The sequence below is a fragment of the Lycium ferocissimum genome, chromosome 7, assembly GCF_029784015.1.
Source record: "Lycium ferocissimum isolate CSIRO_LF1 chromosome 7, AGI_CSIRO_Lferr_CH_V1, whole genome shotgun sequence".
NCBI lineage: Eukaryota > Viridiplantae > Streptophyta > Magnoliopsida > Solanales > Solanaceae > Lycium > Lycium ferocissimum.
The window spans coordinates 8,448,723-8,472,794 of record NC_081348.1 but is presented as its reverse complement, the minus strand read 5'-3'; the positions used below and the strand labels follow the sequence as shown (position 1 = coordinate 8,472,794).

The 24,072-nt window shown below is 31.3% G+C and overlaps 1 protein-coding gene across 1 annotated transcript; it reads left to right on the top strand.

Moving 5' to 3' along the window:
- Positions 1 to 10,750: 10,750 nt before the first annotated feature.
- On the top strand, positions 10,751 to 23,802 carry LOC132063259 (auxin efflux carrier component 5-like). Its single transcript, XM_059455725.1, has 5 exons — positions 10,751 to 11,505; positions 12,292 to 12,377; positions 14,517 to 14,674; positions 22,920 to 22,996; positions 23,409 to 23,802. The coding sequence occupies exons 1-5, from the start codon at positions 10,817 to 10,819 to the stop codon at positions 23,479 to 23,481; spliced, it is 1,083 nt and encodes a 360-aa protein (XP_059311708.1). The 5' UTR covers positions 10,751 to 10,816; the 3' UTR covers positions 23,482 to 23,802.
- The last annotated feature ends 270 nt before the right edge of the window (positions 23,803 to 24,072 follow it).

Sequence of the window (24,072 nt, the reverse complement as noted above, 5' to 3'; positions counted from 1 at the left end):
CTGAAGTAATTGTTAAATAAAGATTCTAAGAATGACCTAGGAAATAAATCAATAACTAATACTAGGTGTGGTGCAAGATGTATGAAATTCGATTAAAAAATTTCAAATTTGAGTATTTGCTCGAGTTCAACGAAGCAATTTTGTTAGGATCCCCTGTATTTTGAAAAGCATGATAAATGCATATTACTTCCATACAAATGTGACATTGGATTATGAAGGTTTTGTGCTTAATACTATACATTAAACTCTAAAAACATAAGGTTTAAATATTTGATAGAACAATTAACTTTGCAAAAATATGTATTTCAAAGCGTAACTGGAAGTGCTACGACTGAAGAGTATACTAACTAAAGTTTGTCAAAAAGTACCACTACCCCCATCATCAATTGAAGGTCTTAGAAATATGTGATACTATATATTTTTGTATATTTTACTATTTATGTTAGTAGAACACATAATTAAAATATAGTTGTGTTCTGATGTTTTTATAACTGAGCGGAGCGCGAATAATTTCACTAGTTAGACAGTAAAAGTGCAATTGAAGTGGGAAAATGTGTAATTAAGTATGATACACTATCCAAATAATAATGTTGTAATTAAACTTGTTCTTGTTATCCTTGAGAGCTTAATTCAAGTTGATCGCTAACTGATGTTCTTCTGATCAACATGTTCAATTGATCCTGCTCATATATAGTTTTCTTCCATATTAGATAATAAGTTAGGAATAAAGCATAATTATATATGTTGTTGTTGCCAGTAGCGGAGCCACATGTGCTTAAGGGGTGTCAGCTAGTACCCCTTCGTCGGAAAATTGCACTGTGTAGTTAAGTAAAAATATTTTTTATGTATATATATTACATATTGACACCTCTTGACTTCTTCGTGGAATTTCTTTTTTATATTTTGACATCCCTTAATAAAAAATTTGGCTCCCCCACTGGTTGTTGCGTGTATAAATAAAGTTCCACATCTAGAGTAGAAAAGAAAAAAAAGTTATTTATAAGGTCTTTGAATATTCTTTATGATGTGAGGTCTTTTGGGAAATCCATGTGAGCTTGACCCCAATCGAATTATGTCACACCACATTAAGAATGTTTTTTAACTGTTTTAACCAACGACTGATATCTGAGCAAATTGTTCGACGAGACAAGTATGAAAATGTCAAATGATGGTGGGACCTGACTTAGTATCATTTGCCCGTCTGCGTGCGGGTTTGCTACTTTTACCCGTGGCTTGAAAGCGCATACAGAAAAAAGAAGCCATTGGACAATTTGATGGCCATAAATACTTGGTCGATGTGGGTGACACACAATTAATCTTCAAATTAGTCCATGAATATGGTGATGCATCATGTGGAGATCAATTAGTTCAAAGGGGACATTGTTGGATGCGTGAATAAAGTAGCACATGAAAAGTTTTTAAAAAAAAAAAAAAAAAAAAAGCTACATATAAAGTGTTGGATATTTTTAATGATTTGAGACATTTTGGAGAAAATCATACAGATTTAGCGCAAAACGAACAATATCACATCATATTAAAAATATCATCGGATTGTTTTAGCCTAACAACTGCATCAAAAGCATTGTGTGGAATTATAGGAATTCAAGAACTTTTTTATCTGAGTTTCAGCCCAACGCCTTATAAATTCACATTTGATTCTTTTGAAAACTCCATTTTTAGTTGTGCTAAAGTTATATGAAAAAGAGATAACTAATTGATGATATTCCCAAACTTTATTTTCTCAGGTTCAGATCAAATCCATAATATAACAACTATGAATCTCACGTAGAAAGAGAGAGAGAGAATGATTTAAACCGGATGGGAAATAGAAACAGAGAAGAGGGAATGTTCGCATATGGAGTCCAATAATATAGGTGCTGTAATAAAATCCCTAAATTTTATTAAACCATCACTGTAACCCCACATCGAATGACGGTTTGCTTTGTTAAAGGAAGAGGAAAATGATTAAATTTTGTTACCTAACAACTCAACAAGGTCGAGGAAGTTGCATGGGAAAATTTTGAAACACTTGATCTAATTAAGAAGAAAGAATATGGGGGAGAGGAGTTACCTGAAGAAGAAGACGAAGTACGGGGTGGGATTGAGTGTTTTGGGGGGGTTGTTAATGGAGCGTGAAAAGCTATTTATGGTGAAGTCAAAAAGTAAGAAAGTGAAAAATAAAAAATATAAACAAAAACGGAAAAAAAAGTATTTCTTAATTAAATTAACACATGTCAAGCAAGGATTGATGTGTGGTTAACACTTTTTTTTTTAAATTGGAGTTGGTCAAAAAAAGAGGTAATAATACCAGTTCAAAGTTGTTCAGGGCGGTAATAGTACCCCCGCAAAATTTAAGCATTTTCTTGAAAATAAGGTATATGTTCGGGGGGCAGTGATGTATTTTCTCATTAATTTAGTACAATTTTAATGTGACAAAAAATAATTTTATGACTTTACTGTAATGACTTAACGTTCAGTTACTTTAATGTGGCTAAAAACGTAACTTTGTCCTTTTATGATTATAATGTGCAAATCTTAATTGTTTCAATGTGACACAATTAAGTTTTGTTAGAGGTGTCATTGGTACGGTTCGGTCTGTTATTTTATAAAATTTATATCATACTATTTTTTTGTTATTTTATTTTGTATAACCAAAATTAGACTTTCAAAACCAACCCATCATCTCGATTTCTCTTTGGTATCAGTATGGTTCGGTAATTTTTTTTTCTTTTTTCTTTTTCTGTTATGTTAAAACGTCATGTAGAAGTCACGAGTAGAGATTAAACACAATAACATACATAATTCCACATGACTCTGGCAAAAACTCTCTAATATTGTTACTATCTAAAAAGTGATGAATTAATGGAACATGAAAGACGACAATAATAAAGATGCATCTCACTAGCACTAATATAAAATAGAATTAAGCAAAGACAAAAACATCAAAATTATACGAGTGAATAGAAATTAATCAAGATGAGACTCAAGAATTAAGTCTACTAAGATTAAGAGTCCAATGAGAGAAATATAAATCATACGTGAGTAAAATTATCTTATACCCTGTACTCCTAGTTTATTACTCAAGATCGTTGTAATATCTTATAGCTTACTACTCAAAATGTCGGAACAAACTTAGTTGCAATAGGAGTAACCTAATAGGTTTGGGAAAAGAACAAATATGCATTGAACACAAATTAATTACACAGCCCTACCCTTTTAGTTTCGTACCCCCAAAACTAATTACCCTTTCTACTCATTTGTTGTTTTTTTTTTTCTTTTTTTTCTTTTTTATTTCTTATCTTTCTTTTCTCTTCTTTTCTTTTTCTAGTTTTTTTTTTTCCTTTTTTGTTCATTTATTTTTTCGCAGATCATATTATTCTGTTTTTTCACCATAATCTGATTTCATATTTAATTCTAGCTCCTTTCTTTTCATTTTTTTTCTATTTTTTAATTTCTTTATTTCTTGTTCCTTTTTAAATTTACTTTAATTTTTTTTTTTTGGTTCTCCATAGTATAATTTTATTCACTCTTTTTTTGCTCCTTTTCATTTGTTTTTTTTTCACCATAATCTAATTTCATTCACAATTTTTTGCTTTTTTTTTTTTTTTAAATTATTCTTCCTTTTTAATTTCTGGTGATTTTCATTCACTTTTTTCTCCTTTTCTACTTTCATTTTTTTCAAATTATTGTTTTCTTTATTTTCGTTTTCTTCATAATCTAATTCTATACTCCTTTTGGCTCAGTTATTTTTGAATCATATACTGACAGGGTATCATGATGCTCACATAGTATATGTCATGTACTAATAGGGTATCATAACAGACTGGTTTATTTCTTCAAAAGAAAACACTCCTCTGACAGAGTATCATAGAGGACTACTTCATTTCTTCAAGAAAAACACAACTCAATCCTCTATGATATCCACATGGTATATCATCTACTGACAGGATATCATAGAAGATCATTTCATTCCTTAAAAAAAATACTAGAGTCCTTTATGATATCCACATAGTATATAACATATAATGACAGTTATCGTAGAAGATTAGCTCATTCCTTCAAGAAAAAACACTCAGTCCTCTATGATGCCAACTTGGTATGTATCATATACTGATAGGGTATCATAGATAACATATTTGTTCCTTACTTAGTCCTCTATGATGTCCACATGGTATATATCATATACTGACAGTGTATCATAAATAACTTGTTCATTTCTTCAAAAGAAAACACTCCTTAGTAATCTATGATACTCACATGGTATATATCATATTTAACAGGGTTTCGTAGAGGACTTGTTCATTCTTCGAAAGAGCCCAAATTGCATACTCAACATAGTATATATCATCAGTATTTAGATCGGTTCATTCCTTCAAAAAGATCTCACTTCTCAATGATACCAACCTAGTATGTATCATATATTGAATCAATCTTCTATGATACCTTGTCGACTGGGTACCGAGAAAAAAGCATTCGGTTTTTCACTGTTTTATCAAATTTCTCTGGCTATTTCTGGTTCGGCTGAGGATTGTTTCAAACACCGAACCAAACTAGTTCAATCGGTTCTCGGTTTCGGTTTTTTAAATTTCGGTTCGGTTCGGGTTTCGGTTTTTTCAATTCGGTTTTTTAATATAATATTAAGAAGGGACACTAATTCATATTCTCAAAAGCAATAAAACATAAAATCGATAAATTGAAATCAAAATCAAACAAACAGATATAAGAATAGAAAACTATAATCATGACATAGGATTACTAGGTGTTATATATCGTAAGAATATTAAGAAAACACATAAAGGACATACATTAATCCTAAAGCGACATCCTAGTTACCTTTCTTTGTTAAGGATATTTGATTTTTTTAATTGAAGTGGAAAATTAGGGATACAAATGCAAAAGAGGACTTATTACAATTGGGTTTTTAAACTTAAACTTAATTATTTTAATTTCTTGGGTAACGTATTAAATTACGCTTCGGTTTTTCGGTTCGGTTTTGTCAAACTTCTGCCGTTCGGCTATTTCGGTTTCGGTTTTTTGACGATGACAATAAAACACCGAACCAAACTAGTTCTGGGTTCGGTTCGGTTTGTCAAGTTTCGTCTTCTGGGTTCGGTTCGGTTTTTCGGTTTTCGGTAATTATGATATACCGTAGAGGATCGAGTATTTTTCGGGTATCGCATATGATATACCACCTGGGTATCATAGAGGATTGAGTAGTGTTTATTTGCAAAATAGAAAATTTTCATAAAAGCATATTTTCTATTAATTTAGATTTTAATTAAGCTAGTGACTTTAGTATTTTTCTTAATTACCTCTTACTGTAGCTAATTATTTAATTTTCATATAATTTTATTTGTCTAAAAATAGTTAACTAATTTTTTATCTTTTTTATTTTAGATTTATCTTTTTAAAAAGAGAAAAGACAAAACTAGAGAAAGGAATAAAACAAAAAAGATAAGCTAATCAAAAATGGAACAAAAAGAGAATACAAAATAAAACAAAAAAAAAAGGACAAAATAGCTCATAGAAAAGGACAAAATAGCCGGCACAAAAGGACAAAATAGCGGAAAAGGACTTGTGGGTATTTCGGGTAAATATTTTGAGCTTGTAGGTATTTCGGGTAATTAATTAATAGGGGCAATTTTGGGTAAATAGCTTGCTTAAAGGGGGCAGTTTGTGTACTTTTCCAAATAGGTTTTGGAGTTGGAATGGGTATTAATTAACGTTTCCATATTTTTGATTTATTTTTATAATATAAAAGCCTACTTAACTATTTAGTATATTTATAGACATATAAAAACTTGCGGTCTTATTATAAATAACCTAAAAGAACCGATTCGATCGGTTCGGCCGGTTCAGCTGACTATTAAACAACCATTGACACCCCTAAGTTTTGTGATTTTAGTTATAGTGAATACCTTTTGTGTAACAATCTACGTTGAGCTCGGCCAGTTTTGTTAGGTCGGAACTGTAATTATAATTTGAGTTATTTAAGACAATCAAGCTATAATTACATATGTTGTTTTAATATTTTTTTTCTTAAAATAAGAAACCCGCAGCCGCTACCCTTTGGGTGCACTCTGGATAAACTCTCTGCCCTAGTAATAACTTACTTAACTAACACAGAGAAGTAAATCGCATTTAAGTAGCAGGCCCTCGTATCGGTTGCATCGGAAGGTTGTTAGCGAATGGAATCGATCCCAGGTCTCTTGTGGGAAACCATTTGACTAACCACAAATTTCAGTCATCCTTGCGGGTGCTTATTTAATGTTGTTCTAGAATTTGATACTCCAATGTATGTAGAGATATTGAATCGAGTAGTAACTTTTTATTATTGATCTATTGATGTTGAAAATGATAGATGAATAGATTATGAATTAAATGTGTTGAGGAGATTACTTAGTGGACTAAGAGCATGTTAAGATTAGCTAAGTGTAAATAAAACCAACTAGTTATCAGTGAAAACCGACGAAAATCGACGCAAACAGTCTGTCGGTTTACGTTACGTTACTTTTCGAAAACCGACGGAGTAAAAAAAAATAAATTAAAAACCGACGGACTCATAAAATAATGAAATGTAGCAACTTGGAATCAAACTCGGATATGTTCCTTGGCATTAAAGGGCTCTACCACTACACCACTCATGTTCTTTGTTCAAATACTTACATTGATTTAATTTATACTGTTTTTTCACTTTAAAAACCGACGGACTCCATCAGTTTTTTTATAAAAAAAATAAAAAACCAATAGTCGATTTATTTTAGAAAATAATTATATTTTCGCTCATTTTTGCGAAAAAAATAACCAACGCAGTCCATCGATTTTCCTTAAAAAAAAAAGATTTAAAAAAATTATCGAAAAACCGACGGATTTTCGTAGGTTTTTGCCAGTTTTTTAGCAGTGTTGAAAAGTATTTTGAAGTATTGAAACTAATTTTTAAATAATTAACCAGCTATGCGTTTGGATGTAGTATTGAAGCTGATAATAAACTTTTTGATGTGTTAGGTAAAAGAAGTACTAATAAACTATTCTTTTGTTAAAATAACTAAATACACTTAAAATATTTATCGAAATTTATATTTAGAAGTGAATTTGTAAAGAAATGAAGGGGAAGTTAGAGATTTTGTTTTGAAAAAGGTATTTGGAGAATTAGAAAAAAAAAATTAAGGATAAAAAGTAAAATATTTGGTCAAATCAAATGTGCTTATAAGTTGAAAAATTATAAGTACGACGGGGATGAACAACTTATAAGTTTTGATTGATTTTGGCTTATAATTAAGCACTTTAAATATTTGACCAAATGCGTGAATAAGCCAAAAAATATTTACAAGCTAATTTGACCAGCTTATAAGCTTAGCCAAACACTGTTACTCCTCGTGTAAGCACTGATATCATGATAAAACAAAAACTCAACACCTTTAATAGAGGAAGTTCACAAATAGCCACTTTTCAGCCTTTGTTAATTGAAAAATAGTCACTATTAAGGAATTTTAAATTTTATAGACGAAACTTCAAAATACTACGTACGGGCAGCCCGGTGCACTAAGTTCCCGCTATGTGCGAAGTTCGAGAAAAGGCCGGACCACAAGGGTCTATTGTATGCGGCCCGACCTTGCATTTCGCAAGAGGTTTGTTTCCACGGCTCGAACCCGTGACTTCCGGTCACATGCGTACAACTTTCAAGATTCAAGATCTTACTTCACGCAACTTCAAAATTCTATTGTGGAATAAGTTCTATGATTATAGCTATTTTTCAATTATAAGATCAAAAAGTGGCCGGTAGTGCAATTAACAGGCTAGAGGAACAATTTTGGCCTAATACCATCAACCTCTTTGAAATGGGAATATTAAAGATGAGCCACTTTTTAAACACTTGAAATATACTAGTGATGGTTGTTGCAACTTGGGATCAAAACCCAGAATCTAAGAATCAATACCATTTTCCGCACTTGGATTCTCTCAAAAATTGTTTTGATGGAATAACTTTTTAGTTACGTTTAGTCATCCATTGACAGACGGATCCATCATTTAAAGTAGAGTTTATCTTCCTATAACAATTTCAATGTAGTATTATATATAATAGTAATTGAGTTTACAATCAAATATCTATAAATATTTATTGAATTTATTAATGTATACACAAGGGATGAGTAACAGCCACTGATTTTTCATAAATCCGTAAATTCTCTTCTAGATCCGTCCCCGTCCACTAATTGCTGTCTTTTCTTGACTGAGCGCAGACCATAATGCCCTATATATGATGCGTTAATCTTTGTTTTAAATTCAGCATTCGCAACAATATTAGTGGAGAACACAACATTAGTACATTACATTTCATCCATCAATTTGAAGAAATACGATTTTATATTTATACACAAAAAAGAACGGTTAGCATAACTTCCGATTGGAAATGGCTTTTAAAATTAATTGCATATGATGCCACTGCTGAAATTACGAACCGTCCTACGAAGGCAAACTTCTCCAAGATTCTGTTCTTTATCCAGTGGAGATATTTTTTGTGAATAAAATAAGGTTTTAACTTAGAAACACTGACAGTGTGATAAAAAATTTACTATTATAAGTATATTTATACTTGTTATAACAAGTAATGTATTACTATATTTTTACTGTTATCAGTAGATTTTAGGATGAGGGTAAAAAAAAAAAAAAAAAAAAACTCGCTTTTGGAAATCCTTCCTCCAAACAGAAAATCATTTTAACGAGAAGCTAACGGTAAGATTCTTTCTATTTTCTTTTGGCGGAAATGAAAATAAGCTTTTTGAGATCCACAGTTCACAATGCTGAACAAGTTCCTAATTATCTCATTTTAAGTTCGGGGAATTAATTTTTTTCAGCTGAGTTTTGGGATTCACTTGTCTATTTCATGTCATAAATTGTCTGTTTTGGTGTTACTGTTTAATGACTAGGAGGACGCATTTATAAAGAATTTATTCATTTTCATGGATCATTCTTAAATTGATGCACTTCCATTAGTTCTTTCGAGTGATCTCTCCATAAAAAAAAGACATAATACTTATCTATTTGAAGGGAAAAAAAGTTTATATTCACTAATAAAAGTTTTATTCTATCAGTATCTGCTATAGAAGATTTCTTGTCTTATTTATTTAGTTATTAATTCTACTTGAAGAAAAATTTTTACACTGTCAATATATAGAAATTAAACGGTTTTGAAAATACAAAACGAACTAACCGTTGTATGAGTAGTTTTCTAGGTTTTCACTCAACCAATGTCATCACCGAAAGCAAACTGATCATTGTAAAATTTGTAAGTCATTATGAACAAGAATAAGCTATTGTTTGTGCTAACGGATTAAAGTAACTAATGATAAGCATTAAATGATGAAAAACATATTTAGGTGTTGAAAATGATTTTATAAACAAGTAGTTATGTATATAAAAACAAGTATTGGAGCTGATAAGAATCGGTTAGTGTGTTTGGTATATAAAAAGTGATGATAAATACTTTTTCTGTTAAAATGACTTACATATCCTTGAAGATACTTACGAAAGATATAAATTTAAAAGTATTTTACATAAGAAAGGATGAATGACGGAAAAAAATTGGGAGATTGTCAAAAGTTATAATTTAGGACAAGTATTTTGGAGATTATAAAAAAATTTAGGGTTAAAATCATAAAAGATCTGGTCAAACCAAAAGTGTTTATAAGCTGTAAAATCATAAATTAGTTGAACATCTTATGACTTCTGGCTGATCCTTTTTTTTTTTTTTTAATTACCTATAAGCACTTGAATTATATGTATGTTTATCAAACACATAGATAAACTAAAAGTATTTATAGACTAATTTGGACAACTTATAAACTTAGACAAACAGCCCGATTAATATCAAAAGATATGAAAACACCAGGTCAAACAAACTAAACAATTAGAAGAGTGATTGGTTTGCATAAGGCCCTATTCTCATGGACTAAAATCATGGAAGTAATTAAGCATGACAATTGACAACAATAGATATATATTGTTACTAGAGTACTCTGCGAGCTTTTAACTCAAATGAACATTTATGTTTGGAGGTAAGTCTATATTCGCTCATATCATATTGCTTTCAGCACATATAATTCTTTAATTTACATAAATTCAGCATTTTGGTCCAACTAACGGAACTTTAATTTTGATGGATCATCTATACCACTAATTAAAAGGTCTTATATTTTATATGTAACGTCCAAGCTAAATGACGATCACAATAAGGATTTTCTCGCCCAAATTCATTTCCCCTACAATCATAGTTGAAAAGAGTCTAGTCGATTAGGCTCGATGATTACGAGAAGCAAAACCAACTCTGAATTTGATGGGGAAAAAAAGAGCAAGATTATAGATATTTATTTCGTTGATGAAACTCTTAAAAGATAAAAAAATTGTGATGATTTTATTCATGTCAAACTTTATTTTGTTTTCGTGACTAGGGGTGAATTTGCAGGAAAAAATTAAATTGGAAGAAGATCTGTGTCGAGATCATTTCCAATATTAATCATGACCAAGTGAAACTCAAAATTTACCAATTAGCTACTAAGACTAGCTAGAACTCTAGAAGGTTCAAAATGCAAGCTAGTGATCTTCCTAATTTCTCTTCTTTTTCTTTTTAACAAACGCAAAGCATATGTGCTCAGAGTAATACTATAGGGACTAAAACAAACCTACCATCAAACTTGAGGGATTATATGAGTTAAAACCTTCAAAAAATTTCTCTATATATACACCCATGAACCCCCACCTAATAACAACCTGCAGATACATACAAAATCATAAAACTTTCTTCATAAATTAATTAAACATGATAGGTTGGGAAGATATATACAAGGTGTTGGTGGCCATGATGCCACTCTATGTAGCACTTATTTTAGGCTATGGTTCGGTGAAATGGTGGCACATGTTCAAGCCAGAACAATGTGATACAATCAATAGATTCAATTGCTTCTTCATCCTCCCATTTTTCAATTTTCAATTCATAGCTAACATCGATCCTTACAACCTCAACTACCTCTTTTTAACCGGAGACCTAATTGCTAAAGCCTTAGTGATCCTGATCCTCGCCTTATGGGCTAACTTTTACAAAATGGGGAGCTTTTCTTGGTCCATAACAACTTTTTCTTTGTCCACGTTGAATAACACACTTGTTGTTGGTGTCCCATTGATGAAGGCCATGTATGGGGATTTAGGGGTTGATCTTGTTGTTCAAGCTGCTGTGATTCAAGCTTTGTTATGGCTTACTTCTTTGTTGTTTGCACTTGAGTTTTGGAAAACAAAGATGAATAATAATGGTGATGATGTAATTGATAATTCTGTGGAATTGGGGAGTGTAAGTGACTTGGAAGAAAATACTACTGCCCAAATAAGGAATAATAATAATAATGCTGTGCTGGCGTTTTGGCCCTTGATTAAAGCTGTTTCTATTAAACTTGCTAAGAATCCCAATTCTTATGCTTGTTTTCTTGGTCTCTTTTGGGCTCTTTTAGCTAGCAGGTATGTACATGCGTATTTTTATTTATTTAATTATTATCTCTTTACGTGTCAATTTAATTTCTTTATGCACTAAGCATGTAGAATTGTTTTTAAAAAAATGGAAACAACTATGAGGCTCGAACCCAGAACAAGTTGCAGAGCTCTATGCATTGAAGGTGATTCAACACCTTCATCAGAAAGTCATATTATGCAAATACGAAAAAACAAATATTTTGTGCATATATAGATTTTTTAATAGCCTTGACATTAGAAAGTGTGACATCATAATATTTTCTTGAATCCCCTATTCAGACTATTTGTAACTAACTAAATATTTTTAGTCAATTTTAATTATTGTCCAAATCTAAGGTGTGACATTTTAATATTTTCTTAAATCCCCTATTCAGACTATCTATAACTAACTAGATATTTTTAGTAAATTTTACTATGCTCCAAATAAGGTGTGACATTTTAATATTTTCTTGAATCCTCTATTCAAACTATTTGTAACTAACTAGATATATTTAGTAAATTAATATTTTTAGTAAATTTTAATATTGTCCAAATCTAAGGTGTGACATTTTAATATTTTCTTGAATCTCCTATTCAGACTATTGGTAACAAACTAGATAATTTTAGTAAAAGATAATATCCTTCACTTTTTCGTGTTTGGTTGTTCCAAACTTTTTTTTTTTTATTCATTCCAAACCAGTTAAAGATAAACAATATTCGATAATTAATTGAATCAGGCAGTTACTCATATTATTTTTTATTTTTTTTTTTTTTTTTTTTTTTTTTTGGTTTCAGGTGGAAATTTGAAATGCCAAGCATAATAGAGGGATCTATCTTGATAATGTCAAAGGCTGGTAGTGGTGTCGCAATGTTTAGTATGGGTAAGTGTTTTTAAACAGTTGGAACAGCAATAAAAGTTCTTCCTTTTAATGTAGCATTTAATAACTTTTGATCCTTTATTTAATGAAACAGCTAGCTTTAAATAACTTCTGATAGTTTTGTTTTACCAACAATCACTTTCGTTCTTTTACGAACTGTTTTTGACCGAAGACAACTATTCATTAAAAACATCGAAATTTATATTTTATTTACCAAACTTTTAAAATGTCTTTATTTTGAAAAGATAACTATTATATAAAGTATTTTTCAAAAATTTACTTTTGGAAAGCAATAATTTGTGTTTGGCTAATTAATTTAGAATACACTTTTATCAATTTTAAAACAACATTAATTTATGCTTGCCAAGCTTGCAAAGTAAGCCTGTCAAGTGGGGTGGCCGAAAGCGGCCGTAGTTAAGGGGCGGCTTGGGAGAGGGAAAAGTGTCTAGCCTGACCCTTTATTTTATTAGGATAGGGGCTACACAAGGGCTCACCTGGCCGGGCCGGGTTTTAATTAGTGGGCCTGGTCGTTTTTTTTTTTTTTTTTTAAAGTTCAAATACAAAAATAAACATTTACATTTACTAATAATAATAAAATTAACATTTACATCTAATGATAAAATTGCTAAACTAAAAAAAAAAAAGTTTAGTCGTTGTCAAATTCAAAAAGCTAGTCGTTGTAATTTAAAAAAAGTAGTCATTGCCAATTTTATTTGAACCCCTAAAATTATGAATAACTACACTTTGATCATATTTTCAAACTATAAATACCCCTTCATTCTTCTTCATTTTCAAACAATTCTTCCACAATTCTCTCTTTATCTAAATTTGCTATTCAACTAGTGTACATTACTTCACCTCCACCTTCTCCTCGACTCCTCGAGTTCGAAGATCAACTTCAAATGCGGTGTGGATGCATTTTGAGCGAGTAAATGAGGAACATGTTAAATGTCAACATTGTGGTGATATATATCTCCACAAGTCCAGAGCGAGGGTATTAGCCTATTGGGGGGGGGGGGGGGGGGGGGGGTACCAGTGTGTTGCGTAGGCACTTGTGAAAAGGCACGAAATTGAACTTTGAAGTTTATCTCTTCTTTAAATTTGTCCATCGATGTTAGCCATTTAATTTGTATGTTTTGAACTTTTGATTTGCAATATTTCAACGTTCAAGTTTGTATGTTTTGAATTTGCAATGTTATCAATTTAAGTTTTAAGTTTTATTTTAAATTATTTATGTAGATGTTGATATGTCTATTTGATTGGACACGAAGTTTAAGAAAGAAGAGAAGACTTTCAAACTTGTGGTGTTAAATGAGTCATATATATTTTGTGTGGCTATAAATCATTACATAAAGGTAAATTGTTTCCAAATATAGAAAGGGGTCATTTTTTTTAGCACGGACTAATAAAGAAACACAATATATATGGCATGCTAATGGAATTTTACTTTTATATAAAACTATCACAATCTATATATACTATATACTGAAATGTATCAAAGGTATATTTGTTGAGAAAACAAGATTGTCTAGCTTTAAAATACAATTTTAAAGAAAACTTAAGTGTTCCGTAAAAAGAGACTCCTAATTTATTAAGATACAATGTTTTTAAAATATTTATTATTAGTAATAAATGTAGTACTTATCTCTTTTTTTTTTTTTTGGTTAATTTGAAGTGGGCCGGGCCGGGCCAGTGCCTCGGTGGGCCATCAGCCTATCCTGGGCGGAACTTATTTCAGGGAAAAGTTGTCCCACCTTATCCTAAAAAATACTTGTTTTTGTTTTCGGCCTACTAATAAATCCACCTAATTTTCCAAGCCCTTACAAATCTTAATGGGTTTGCCGGGGTTGGTGGGCGGGTTTTACCTAATGTCGGCCCAACCCACTTGACAGGCTTATTTCAAAGGGTGCTCCTGGGAAGAAGTTAATTTTTTCAACTTAAAAAAAAACAGTTCCAGCTACTACTAAAAAATACTTGTTCTTGTTTTCTAAAAACTTAGTGAAACGCCTCAACTCCAAAATAAGTACTTAAAAAATAAACACTTCTAATTTTCCAAAAAAATATGGATAATCAGGCTATTAATTTCATTCTTTTCGCTAAACAAGAGTGTTTTTTTTTTTTTTTTCTTAATTTTACTTTTAGGATTATTCATGGCTTTGCAAGGGAAAATAATTGCATGTGGAGCTGCATTGACAATTTATGCTATGATTTTGAGGTTTGTTGTTGGACCAGCAACAATGGCACTCGGCTGTGTTGTTTTGGGCTTGCATGGAAATGTTTTGCGCATTGCTATCCTCCAGGTAATTAAACCACAAAACTAATGTCTATATATAATTTGTGTAAATAGTTTTATTTTGTCAGTACATAGAAAAATGGAGAAATTTCATAAATATACAATTTGGTCACTTCCATTGCAAAAAAAAATAGCCCAAAACTTATATTGCAAAGCTTTAATCCATATACACCCATATACAATATTATATTATATTATACCCATATACACCCATATACAATATTGTAACTACCCATATACCTATATACACCCATATACAATATTATACAATATTCTCATATACTCATATACACCCATATACAATATTATACATCTAGATCTAGGCACTTTCTAATTAGACCTGAACCACCGCAGGGAGGAGGCGGCCTGTCACGACCTATTTGGCCTAAGTCGTGCAGGCTCTTACCTTCCCACCTCGGTAAGCAAACCCTCAACCCAACACATGAATAAATACACAAAAGAATGAAATATATATATATGGATATATAAAAATAAACGTAAGTCTCACATATATATATATATATATATATATATATATATATATATATATATATATATATAAGTAGTAGAATAGTGCGGAATAATAACGACACCCCCAGGGTCTAGTCTGAATAATACAAGAGCATCTAATGGGAAATAATACAATCTGGAATACTAATACATAAGTGTTTATGTCTCGGAATAAAATAGGACATAAGATAGGAAAGTTTTCAAGGCGGCGGATATATATATATATATATATATATATATATATATGCGCATTCATGAAAGAATGCGGCAAGTGCAAGTCGGACAAACAAATCTTCGGTAGGCATCATCGGCCGACTAAGCATAGCTAACACAATTCAGATAATAAAGCAGATAAGCAAATAAACCAACAAGTATAAGACAATATAATCAATTCCAAGTATCTGTCATCGCCTCTGTAAAGCATCTAATCCCGAATATGCTAAGTCCGAATATCTCCAATCCAATATAACATCACATTACAATCACCAAGCATCTCAATCAAGTCATAATGCAATGCAATGCAATAATGGTATGAATGCAATGCCATGCAAATACGGTGTACACATGTACTCCGGACGGAAATATCGATGTCTCGGTAGCACAACCCAACATGACTTGCGAAGTCTAAGTGCCACCCGTCCTAGATCTTTGCCCAATAGACAGACGGGACCCAATATATATATGCCCACGGGGGTTCTCGCGCATCTACCCCGGGAGGACCCGCGGAGTCCATGCATTAACAACGATTCTGGAACTAACCTCGGATATCGTCTATGCAACAACGATTCCCGAATTGATCATCGGACATCGGCCATCTCACGTCACTCAAGTAAAAGAGTTTTATCACGTATCAATTTCACTCAATCAACGATTCCGGGATGAACATCGGACATCGGCCATCTCACGCCACTCAGTAAATGGCGAATTTCATCAAGTGTTTCATCAAATATCATCAATATCTCAACAGTGTATTATAAAAATGAGAGTGCGTGAAATGCGTGAATCACATCAACAATCATGCTCAATATCACAAGTAGCAACCAAGAGTACGCCAACAATATATCCGAATCACGAATACCAACAGTGGGTATGCCAATAATATAACCGAATCACAAGTACCAACAGTGGGTATGCCAACAATATAACCAAGTACAAATACCAACAATGGTATGCCAACTATATCATAATCAAGATGATAGAACAGAACCCAATATCTACCAACGACTCATGGCATCAAGCCGACACAATAGAAAAATCAAATCACACATAACGGGGTGGCTAGCCCCAAACACACAACAGGGCCCAATCTAAGCCAATATCCAACCTAACTTCATACCCGAAAGTTCACATGCTGTCTCCAATAATAAAATCTAAATATGTGCTTCGCTATATGAAGTCTCACCAAGGGTAAGCCATAACCTACCTCGATGGTCGAACTGCAGCACCAACAACTCACTTCTTTGCCTTGCCTATCCACTGAACCTCAGAACCAAAGTAGTCTAAGCATAATCGAATTCTAGATTAGAAATCATGAAAAATGATACTAATATTACTACTACTCAAATTAGGTCAATACTAGCCCTAGAATTTGGGAAAACGGGCCCACAAGGGCAAAACGAAAACTTCGGAAGCAAAATACCAAATTAAGCACTAGGTGATCATAACCCAACCACTAATTACTTATTTAACTCAAGGATTAGCCTAATTTCTTATTTCAAGCAAAACCCCCAATTTGGGTATAAACCCTAAGTCTTCGATTCCAAAATTCTACACTAGAAGTGGAAGACATATGATTAATAAGCTTAGATTCGTCAAAGTCTAACATAAACATCATCAATTTATCATTACCAAGCCTAGAGAAAGTGTTCATCAAAACCCTCTTCCAACTTCCATCACTAAGGGATTATTAAAGGGAAGGGGGAAATCTAGGATTATTGTGATTAAGGAAGAGGCGAGATTTACCTCTAAGAATCTCCTCTAAATATCTCTAAGAACAGTTCCCTCAAGCTCAAATATCGAGATGGGAAATAATGAGGGTCTAAGGACTTATTTAAATCACACTTAATGAAAATACCTAGCCCGTCACACTACTAAAAAAACGGGAAAAACCGACGACGAAAACCGACGGACTGCGTCGGTTTTTTCAATGAAATCGACGGGAAACCGACCCTTTACGGTCCGTCGGTTTACATAGCCTCGCTTTTGAAACCGACGGACCACGTCGGTTTTTTCCGACATTTGCGTCGGTTACGTGGTCCTTTGATTTTTATACAATAATTAAAAATTAAAAAAAGGGAGGCCATTTCCACAAATTTATTATGTTATATATAAAAAAAAAAAATTTTATGGAAAAACCGACATGACGTCGGTTTTTTATTAAATTTTTTTATTTAAATACAAAAATATCATCTTTTTTTTATAAAATTTGAAAATTATTTTCCAAAACCGATTGGGAACCGAGTCGATATTTACGGAAAATTTCAAAATTAATTTCGAGAAAACCACGATCAAATCGATGGTTTTTCCGAAAAGACATTCAATTCCCATTTTCTGTGACCCATTTTCCATCAATTCTTCTACAAAAGTGACTCAAAACTAGCATTAAAATGCTTCAAATCAATTCTAAAAGAGCTACAACACATAAAATCACCTAAGTAATAGTAAAACACATCAAACACTATCTAAACACATCAAACACGATCTAAATAGACCTTGAAAGTTCGAGAAATATTTAAATGTCCAACCAAAAGTACCATTAACTAGTTTTAACTTAATAATTCTAACATAACTTAATAATCAACTTTGAAAAGCACAATTCCAACCAATTCTAAAAATTGAAAAGTAAATCTAGAGAAATAAAATCTACATTTTAGTATTGAGGTTATAGAAATACTATAACTTGACAATTCTAACTTTGAAAAACACAATTCCAACCAAATATATTGAATTCTCAATAACAATTCTAACTTTAATAACTTATGGATTCTAACTTTAATTCTAAAAATTGAAAAGTAAATCTAGTCAAATAAAGTCTACATTTTAGTTTTTGAGGTTATAAAAATATTATAACTTAATAATTCTAACATAACTTAATAATTCTAACTTTGAAAAGCACAATTCCAATCAATTCTAAAAATTGAAAAGTAAATTTAGAGAAATAAAATCTACATTTTAGTATTGAGGTTATAGAAATACTATAACTTAACAATTTAACTTTGAAAAACACAATCCCAACCAATTCTAATTTGAATTCTCAATAACAATTCTAACTTTAATAACTTATGGATTCTAACTTTAATTCTAAAAATTAAAAATTAAATCTAGTCAAATAAAGTCTACGAGTAATCCTTAGTTTTGAGGTTATAGAAATATTATAACTTAATAATTCTAACATAACTTAATAATTCTAACTTTGAAAAGCACAATTCCAACCAATTCTAAAAATTAAAAATAAATCTAAGAAATAAAATCTACATTTTAGTATTGAGGTTATAGAAATACTATAACTTAAAAATTCTAACTTTGAAAAGCACAATCTCAACCAATTCTAACTTTGAATTCTCGTAACAATTCTAACTTAATAACTTATGGATTCTAACTTTAATTCTAAAAATTAAAAGTAAATCTAGTCAAATAAAGTCTACATATTAGTTTTGAGGTTATAGAAATATTATAACTTAATAATTCTAACATAACTTAATAATTCTAACTTTAAAAAGCACAATTCCAATCAAAGCAAAATTAAAAAGTAAATCTAGAGAAATAAAATCTACATTTTAGTATTGAGGTTAAGAAATACTATAACTTAACAATTCTAACTTTGAAAAACACAATCTCAACCAATTCTAACTTTTGAATTCTCAATAACAATTCTAATTAAAACTTATGGATTCTAACATTCTAAAAATTAAAAAGTAAATCTATCAAATAAAGTCTACATATTAGTTTTGAGGTTATAGAAATATTATAACTTAATAATTCTAACATAACTTAATAATTCTAACTTTAAAAAGCACAATTCCAATCAATTACCCGAAATTGAAAAGTAAATCTAGAGAAATAAAATCTACATTTTAGTATTGAGGTTATAGAAAATACTATAACTTAACAATTCTAACTTTGAAAAACACAATCTCAACAATTCTAACTTTGAATTCTCAATATTTAATTCTAACTTAATAACTTATGGATTCTAACTTTAATTCTAAAAATTAAAAAGTAAATCTAGTCAAATAAATCTACATATTAGTTTTGAGGTTATAGAAATATTATAACTTAATAATTCTAACATAACTTAATAATTCTAACTTTAAAAAGCACAATTCCAACCAATTCTAAAAATTGAAAAGTAAATCTAGAGAAATAAAATCTACATTTTAGTATTGATGTTATAGAAATACTATAACTTAACAATTTAACTTTGAAAAGTACAATTCCAACCAATTTTAACTTTAGAATGATCAATAACAATTCTATAACTTATGGAATTCTAACAAAAAGCACAATCCAAAAAAAAAAAAAAAAAGACTAGTCAAATAATTAAAGTATACATGTTTGCACATATTCAACATCAATAATATTACAAAGAATGATAACTAAGCTAACACAAATACATTGACAAAGAACATGAAATATAGCTCAATCTAAGCAAAAAAAAAATGACAACTAAATTAGTCAAATAAAGTTTACATTTTTTTACAAATTCAACATTAATAACATTGCAAATGATGTCTAACAAAGCTAAATAGACTAGCATTAGGCCTAAAATCTACAAATAAAACTAAAATTAAAAGAATTTTAAATGCCCTAATTTAAGAGAAACTAACCTCAATTTATTAACTTGAAAAAATGGGTTTGCGGTAGGTGGGAATGGCTGCTGAATCTTGCGGCGGCGGGCGGCAAAAATAAAATGTTTAGGGCGGCGGTTAGGGTTTGAATGGGGGTTTTAATTTGGAAGAGGGAGCAAAAATGAGTATGAAACTTTATCTTGCTAGAATTTAAAGAAAACCGACGGATAAAACCGACCCGTCCGTCTCGCACGTTTGAATTTCCCAAAAATATTAAAAAAAAAAAAAGGAAACCGACCCCGTCCGTCGGTTTCCTAAAAAAATTGTTTATTATTTTAAAAAACAAAAAAATTGAATGGCATATTATTTAAAATATTTTTAAAAATAAAACCGACGTCGTCCGTCGGCTTTATATTAATTATTATTAATTTTTTTTTAATAAAACCGACGTGGGACTTTTTGTAATTTGCGGATTTATAATTTCAAAATTTTGCAAAAAAACCGACGTTGTCCGTCGGTTTTTTAATTAAAAAAATAAAAAAACATTAGAAATACACAAAACCACATGTCGGTTTTCCATCGGTTTTTAATGAGTTGTCCGTCGATTTTTTGTCCGTCGAATTTTGAGGGGTTTTTTAGTAGTGTCACCGCCCGGTGGTAATGGGGTCGCTACTTCTGCGCACTTGTATAGCGCCCATGGCCGCCATAGGTGTCAACTGCCAACAATTCATATGGCCGCCCCAGCGACCAACATACCGCCACAGCGATGTCACTGGGACGGCACTGGTGCCTCCATTTCGGGCACCAGGTATAAGAATTCCTCCAATTTTTCTAAGTCTCTATCAAAATCCCGAGCCCTTCCGGAGGCCATCTGCTCACAAACCACATACACAGACCCACACAAAAATACGCTACGAATGCGCTCGTGGCCTCGAAATTCCCAACGGAGGTCTCATAGATCGAGTCAACCCCTGATGCCTCAGTTCCAATTTCCAACCCAAGTCCCAAAATGCATCCAAGTGCATTGGGAATCGAACCAAATATATACACGAGTCATAAACAATCATCCGGACCTCTCGAAATCGATGGATTTCCAAAAAAGGTCCGTTTACCCAGAAGTCAACTTGGGGTCAAAATGCGCTAGTCAATGCTCGAAAAAGACGAAAATGCCGAAAGGACTATAACGACTAAACGGGTCGTTACACGGCCAGATCTGAGCCACCAAAAAATCATCGTCATCGGAGAAATTATGTTACTTCTTAATCACTAAAAAAACAAAATAATGGAAAAACCTTGTGTTTGCGAGAGAAATCTTCAAGCTGAGACCGAAAAGTAGTAAGCAGCTCTTTCATAAGATTTGTTCTCAATTTCACCACATTTTCACCTAACAATCAATATTGATCCTTCAATGATGATCGCAAAAACAAATTTGAGATTATTAAACAACAAAAAACATACTAAAGTTTTTTTTATTTTAAAAAAGTGAAAATAAGTAAATTTAGGTCACGAACCCTAGCTGCGGCGGCGTTCTGCAAACCACCGATTCCCGATCCTTCATATCTAGATCTCTCTATCTTTTCCGATGGTGCCGACCGCCGGCGCCGGCACCGTCGTTGGGATGGCAGCGAAGCAAAGAAGAGAGAGGGGGGAAGGAGGATGGAGTGGGTGGAGAGAGAGACGGAGGAGGAGGGAGTGAGTCATTTTTTGAAAGATTAAGCCAAATAGGTCAATTTTGGTAACATTGCTACCCCAATTGACATAGGGTGTAATTTTCTCTGGAATAAAAGGCTTAGAATATTCTTTCTGTTCATTTTTACTTGTCCAGTTTGCATTTTGCAATTTCTTTTAAAAAGTATTAATTAAATAATTATTTTACAAGTAACCCTTATTAACTCTAATTTGGAAATTTAAAAAGATGGTTACTTAATGAAAAGAATATAATTGAAGAAAAACTTAATTCTTTCTTAATTGCTAAAGTGGATAAATTCAAGAAGAAAATTATCTTTATTATACTAGACAAGTAAAAAAAGAACTGATAAAATATTCGTTAGTTCTGATATTAGTAAATTTGTTACTTTCTTCATTTTGTTTTACTTGACTCTTATATTAACAATAAATTTTCCATTTTACTTGTCTAATTTAGCAAATCAAGAGAGATTTATTATTATTTTTCTATATTATCTTTATGATCATTAAGTAACTACATAAAGAACTACTAGTTAAACTCAGATTTTCAAAGCAAAATTAATAAAATTAATTTAGTAAAATAAACTCTAATAAATAAGTTCTTAAAAAAGAAAATATTAAGTTAACATGGGCCAAGTAAAAAGAAACGGAGGAAGCAACTATTATAAAGTGCTTTCATTACCAAAGTCAAAAGTTAACACACGAGCAAATATTAATACTCTCCGATTCATTTTACTTGCATATTTTCCTTTTATAAGCCCCTAATAAAATCATTAACTAAGAAGGATTATTTGATTAGACCTCCACTTCTTAATTATTCACTTACCCACTTAGCTTACCAACATGTATTTTGCAGTATTGGCAAAAGCACTTCAGACGGCTATCAATAAAGTTGAGAATTAAAAAGGACTACAGTCACTTCTTTTGTTTTACTATTTAAGAACAAAATGCTTATTGTAAATATAGCTCAGTTGAGGAGCTGTAATTTGAAAATTTGCTGGTCTACTTTTGTCTCGATAGAATTATCAAGATAACAAATGAAATTTAGTTATTATGAGTTTAAAGTATATGTCGAGAAACATTTGTTGTCATATATTTTTATTTAGACTTTTATATATGTTAAGCAAAATTAGATAACGGGATTACATAATTTACATTATATTTAAAAAGAGTAAAAAGAGATTCCATAACATTGTTATGGTTCTTCAAATCAAATATAATAAAGTTATTTCTTTAAATTACTAACTCTTCTATTTTATCCTCTTGCAGGCTGCATTGCCTCAAGCTGTGACTTCCTTCGTTTATGCCCAAGAATATGGACTACATGCAGACGTACTCAGCACTGCGTAAGTCCTATCCAACTTTTAATACATTTAAATTTGTTATTTCATTTGATATATGAATGTCATTAAACAAAAAAAACTGTCTTTTTTATTATTTGTCACCTTGAGTAAAAATAAAATTTAGAGCTCTCCCGCTTTCAACCCACAATTGTCTATTCTATGTAAATCAATATGAAAAAATGTCGAGTGAATGTGTTCATTCTGAATCTTGTTATATTACATTAAATTGTTAATTGGAATATGCAAAAATGTACAAAGATGTTTAGATCAAATTTGAAATAGTGCTATTGACATTACTTTATTTTAATGGATCTTTTGGGGAAAAAATTAAATCAAAAGCATTATGCTAGTCTCTCTTGAATTTGTAAAATATATAACAAAAATATTAATGACATTCCATTTTTCTTAATTTCAGGGTCATTGTTGGCACAATCATTTCCTTACCGCTGTTGATAGCATATTATGCCGTTTTGGATATCATGCATTAAGATCGATCTCCTCGAGCAGGCTATTATCATTGATTATTTCATAGGAATGCTATTAGTTAGTGGGTAGAACTTTGCCTGTAATTGTTTATTTGTAACAATTTTTTTTATCCATTTATAATTTCAGTACTCCTTCAGAATCTAAAGCAAAAAAGAATGTAAAAAGACATGTGTTGGTAGTTGGGAGTGTGCCATGGAGTTGGTGGTGATCAGAGGGGATGAGAAATTCTAATACTGAGTTAATCTGAATTTAGTACTTCTGATAGCACTTGTGTTCTAGTAACTTAGGTTCAAGTGTTGATGGTAGCATTCCATGATTATTTCTTTTTGGAGTTTAATGTCATCTTTATCGTCATAAGTCCGTATCCTTTATTTATGGTTTAAACTTTTGACTTTTTTCCTTTGGTCGTCTTTCTAATAGGTTAATCTTATGCAAAATTGGAAATTCTAAAGGGTTAATAGTATTTATGATCTCTAAACAGTGGACAAATTTTGATTTTGGTCATTGTAAAATATGATTCAGTACATTTTATTTTCAATTAAAATGTGAGTTTTGGTCCCTTATAAATGTAGGAAATATGCTATACAGAAAAA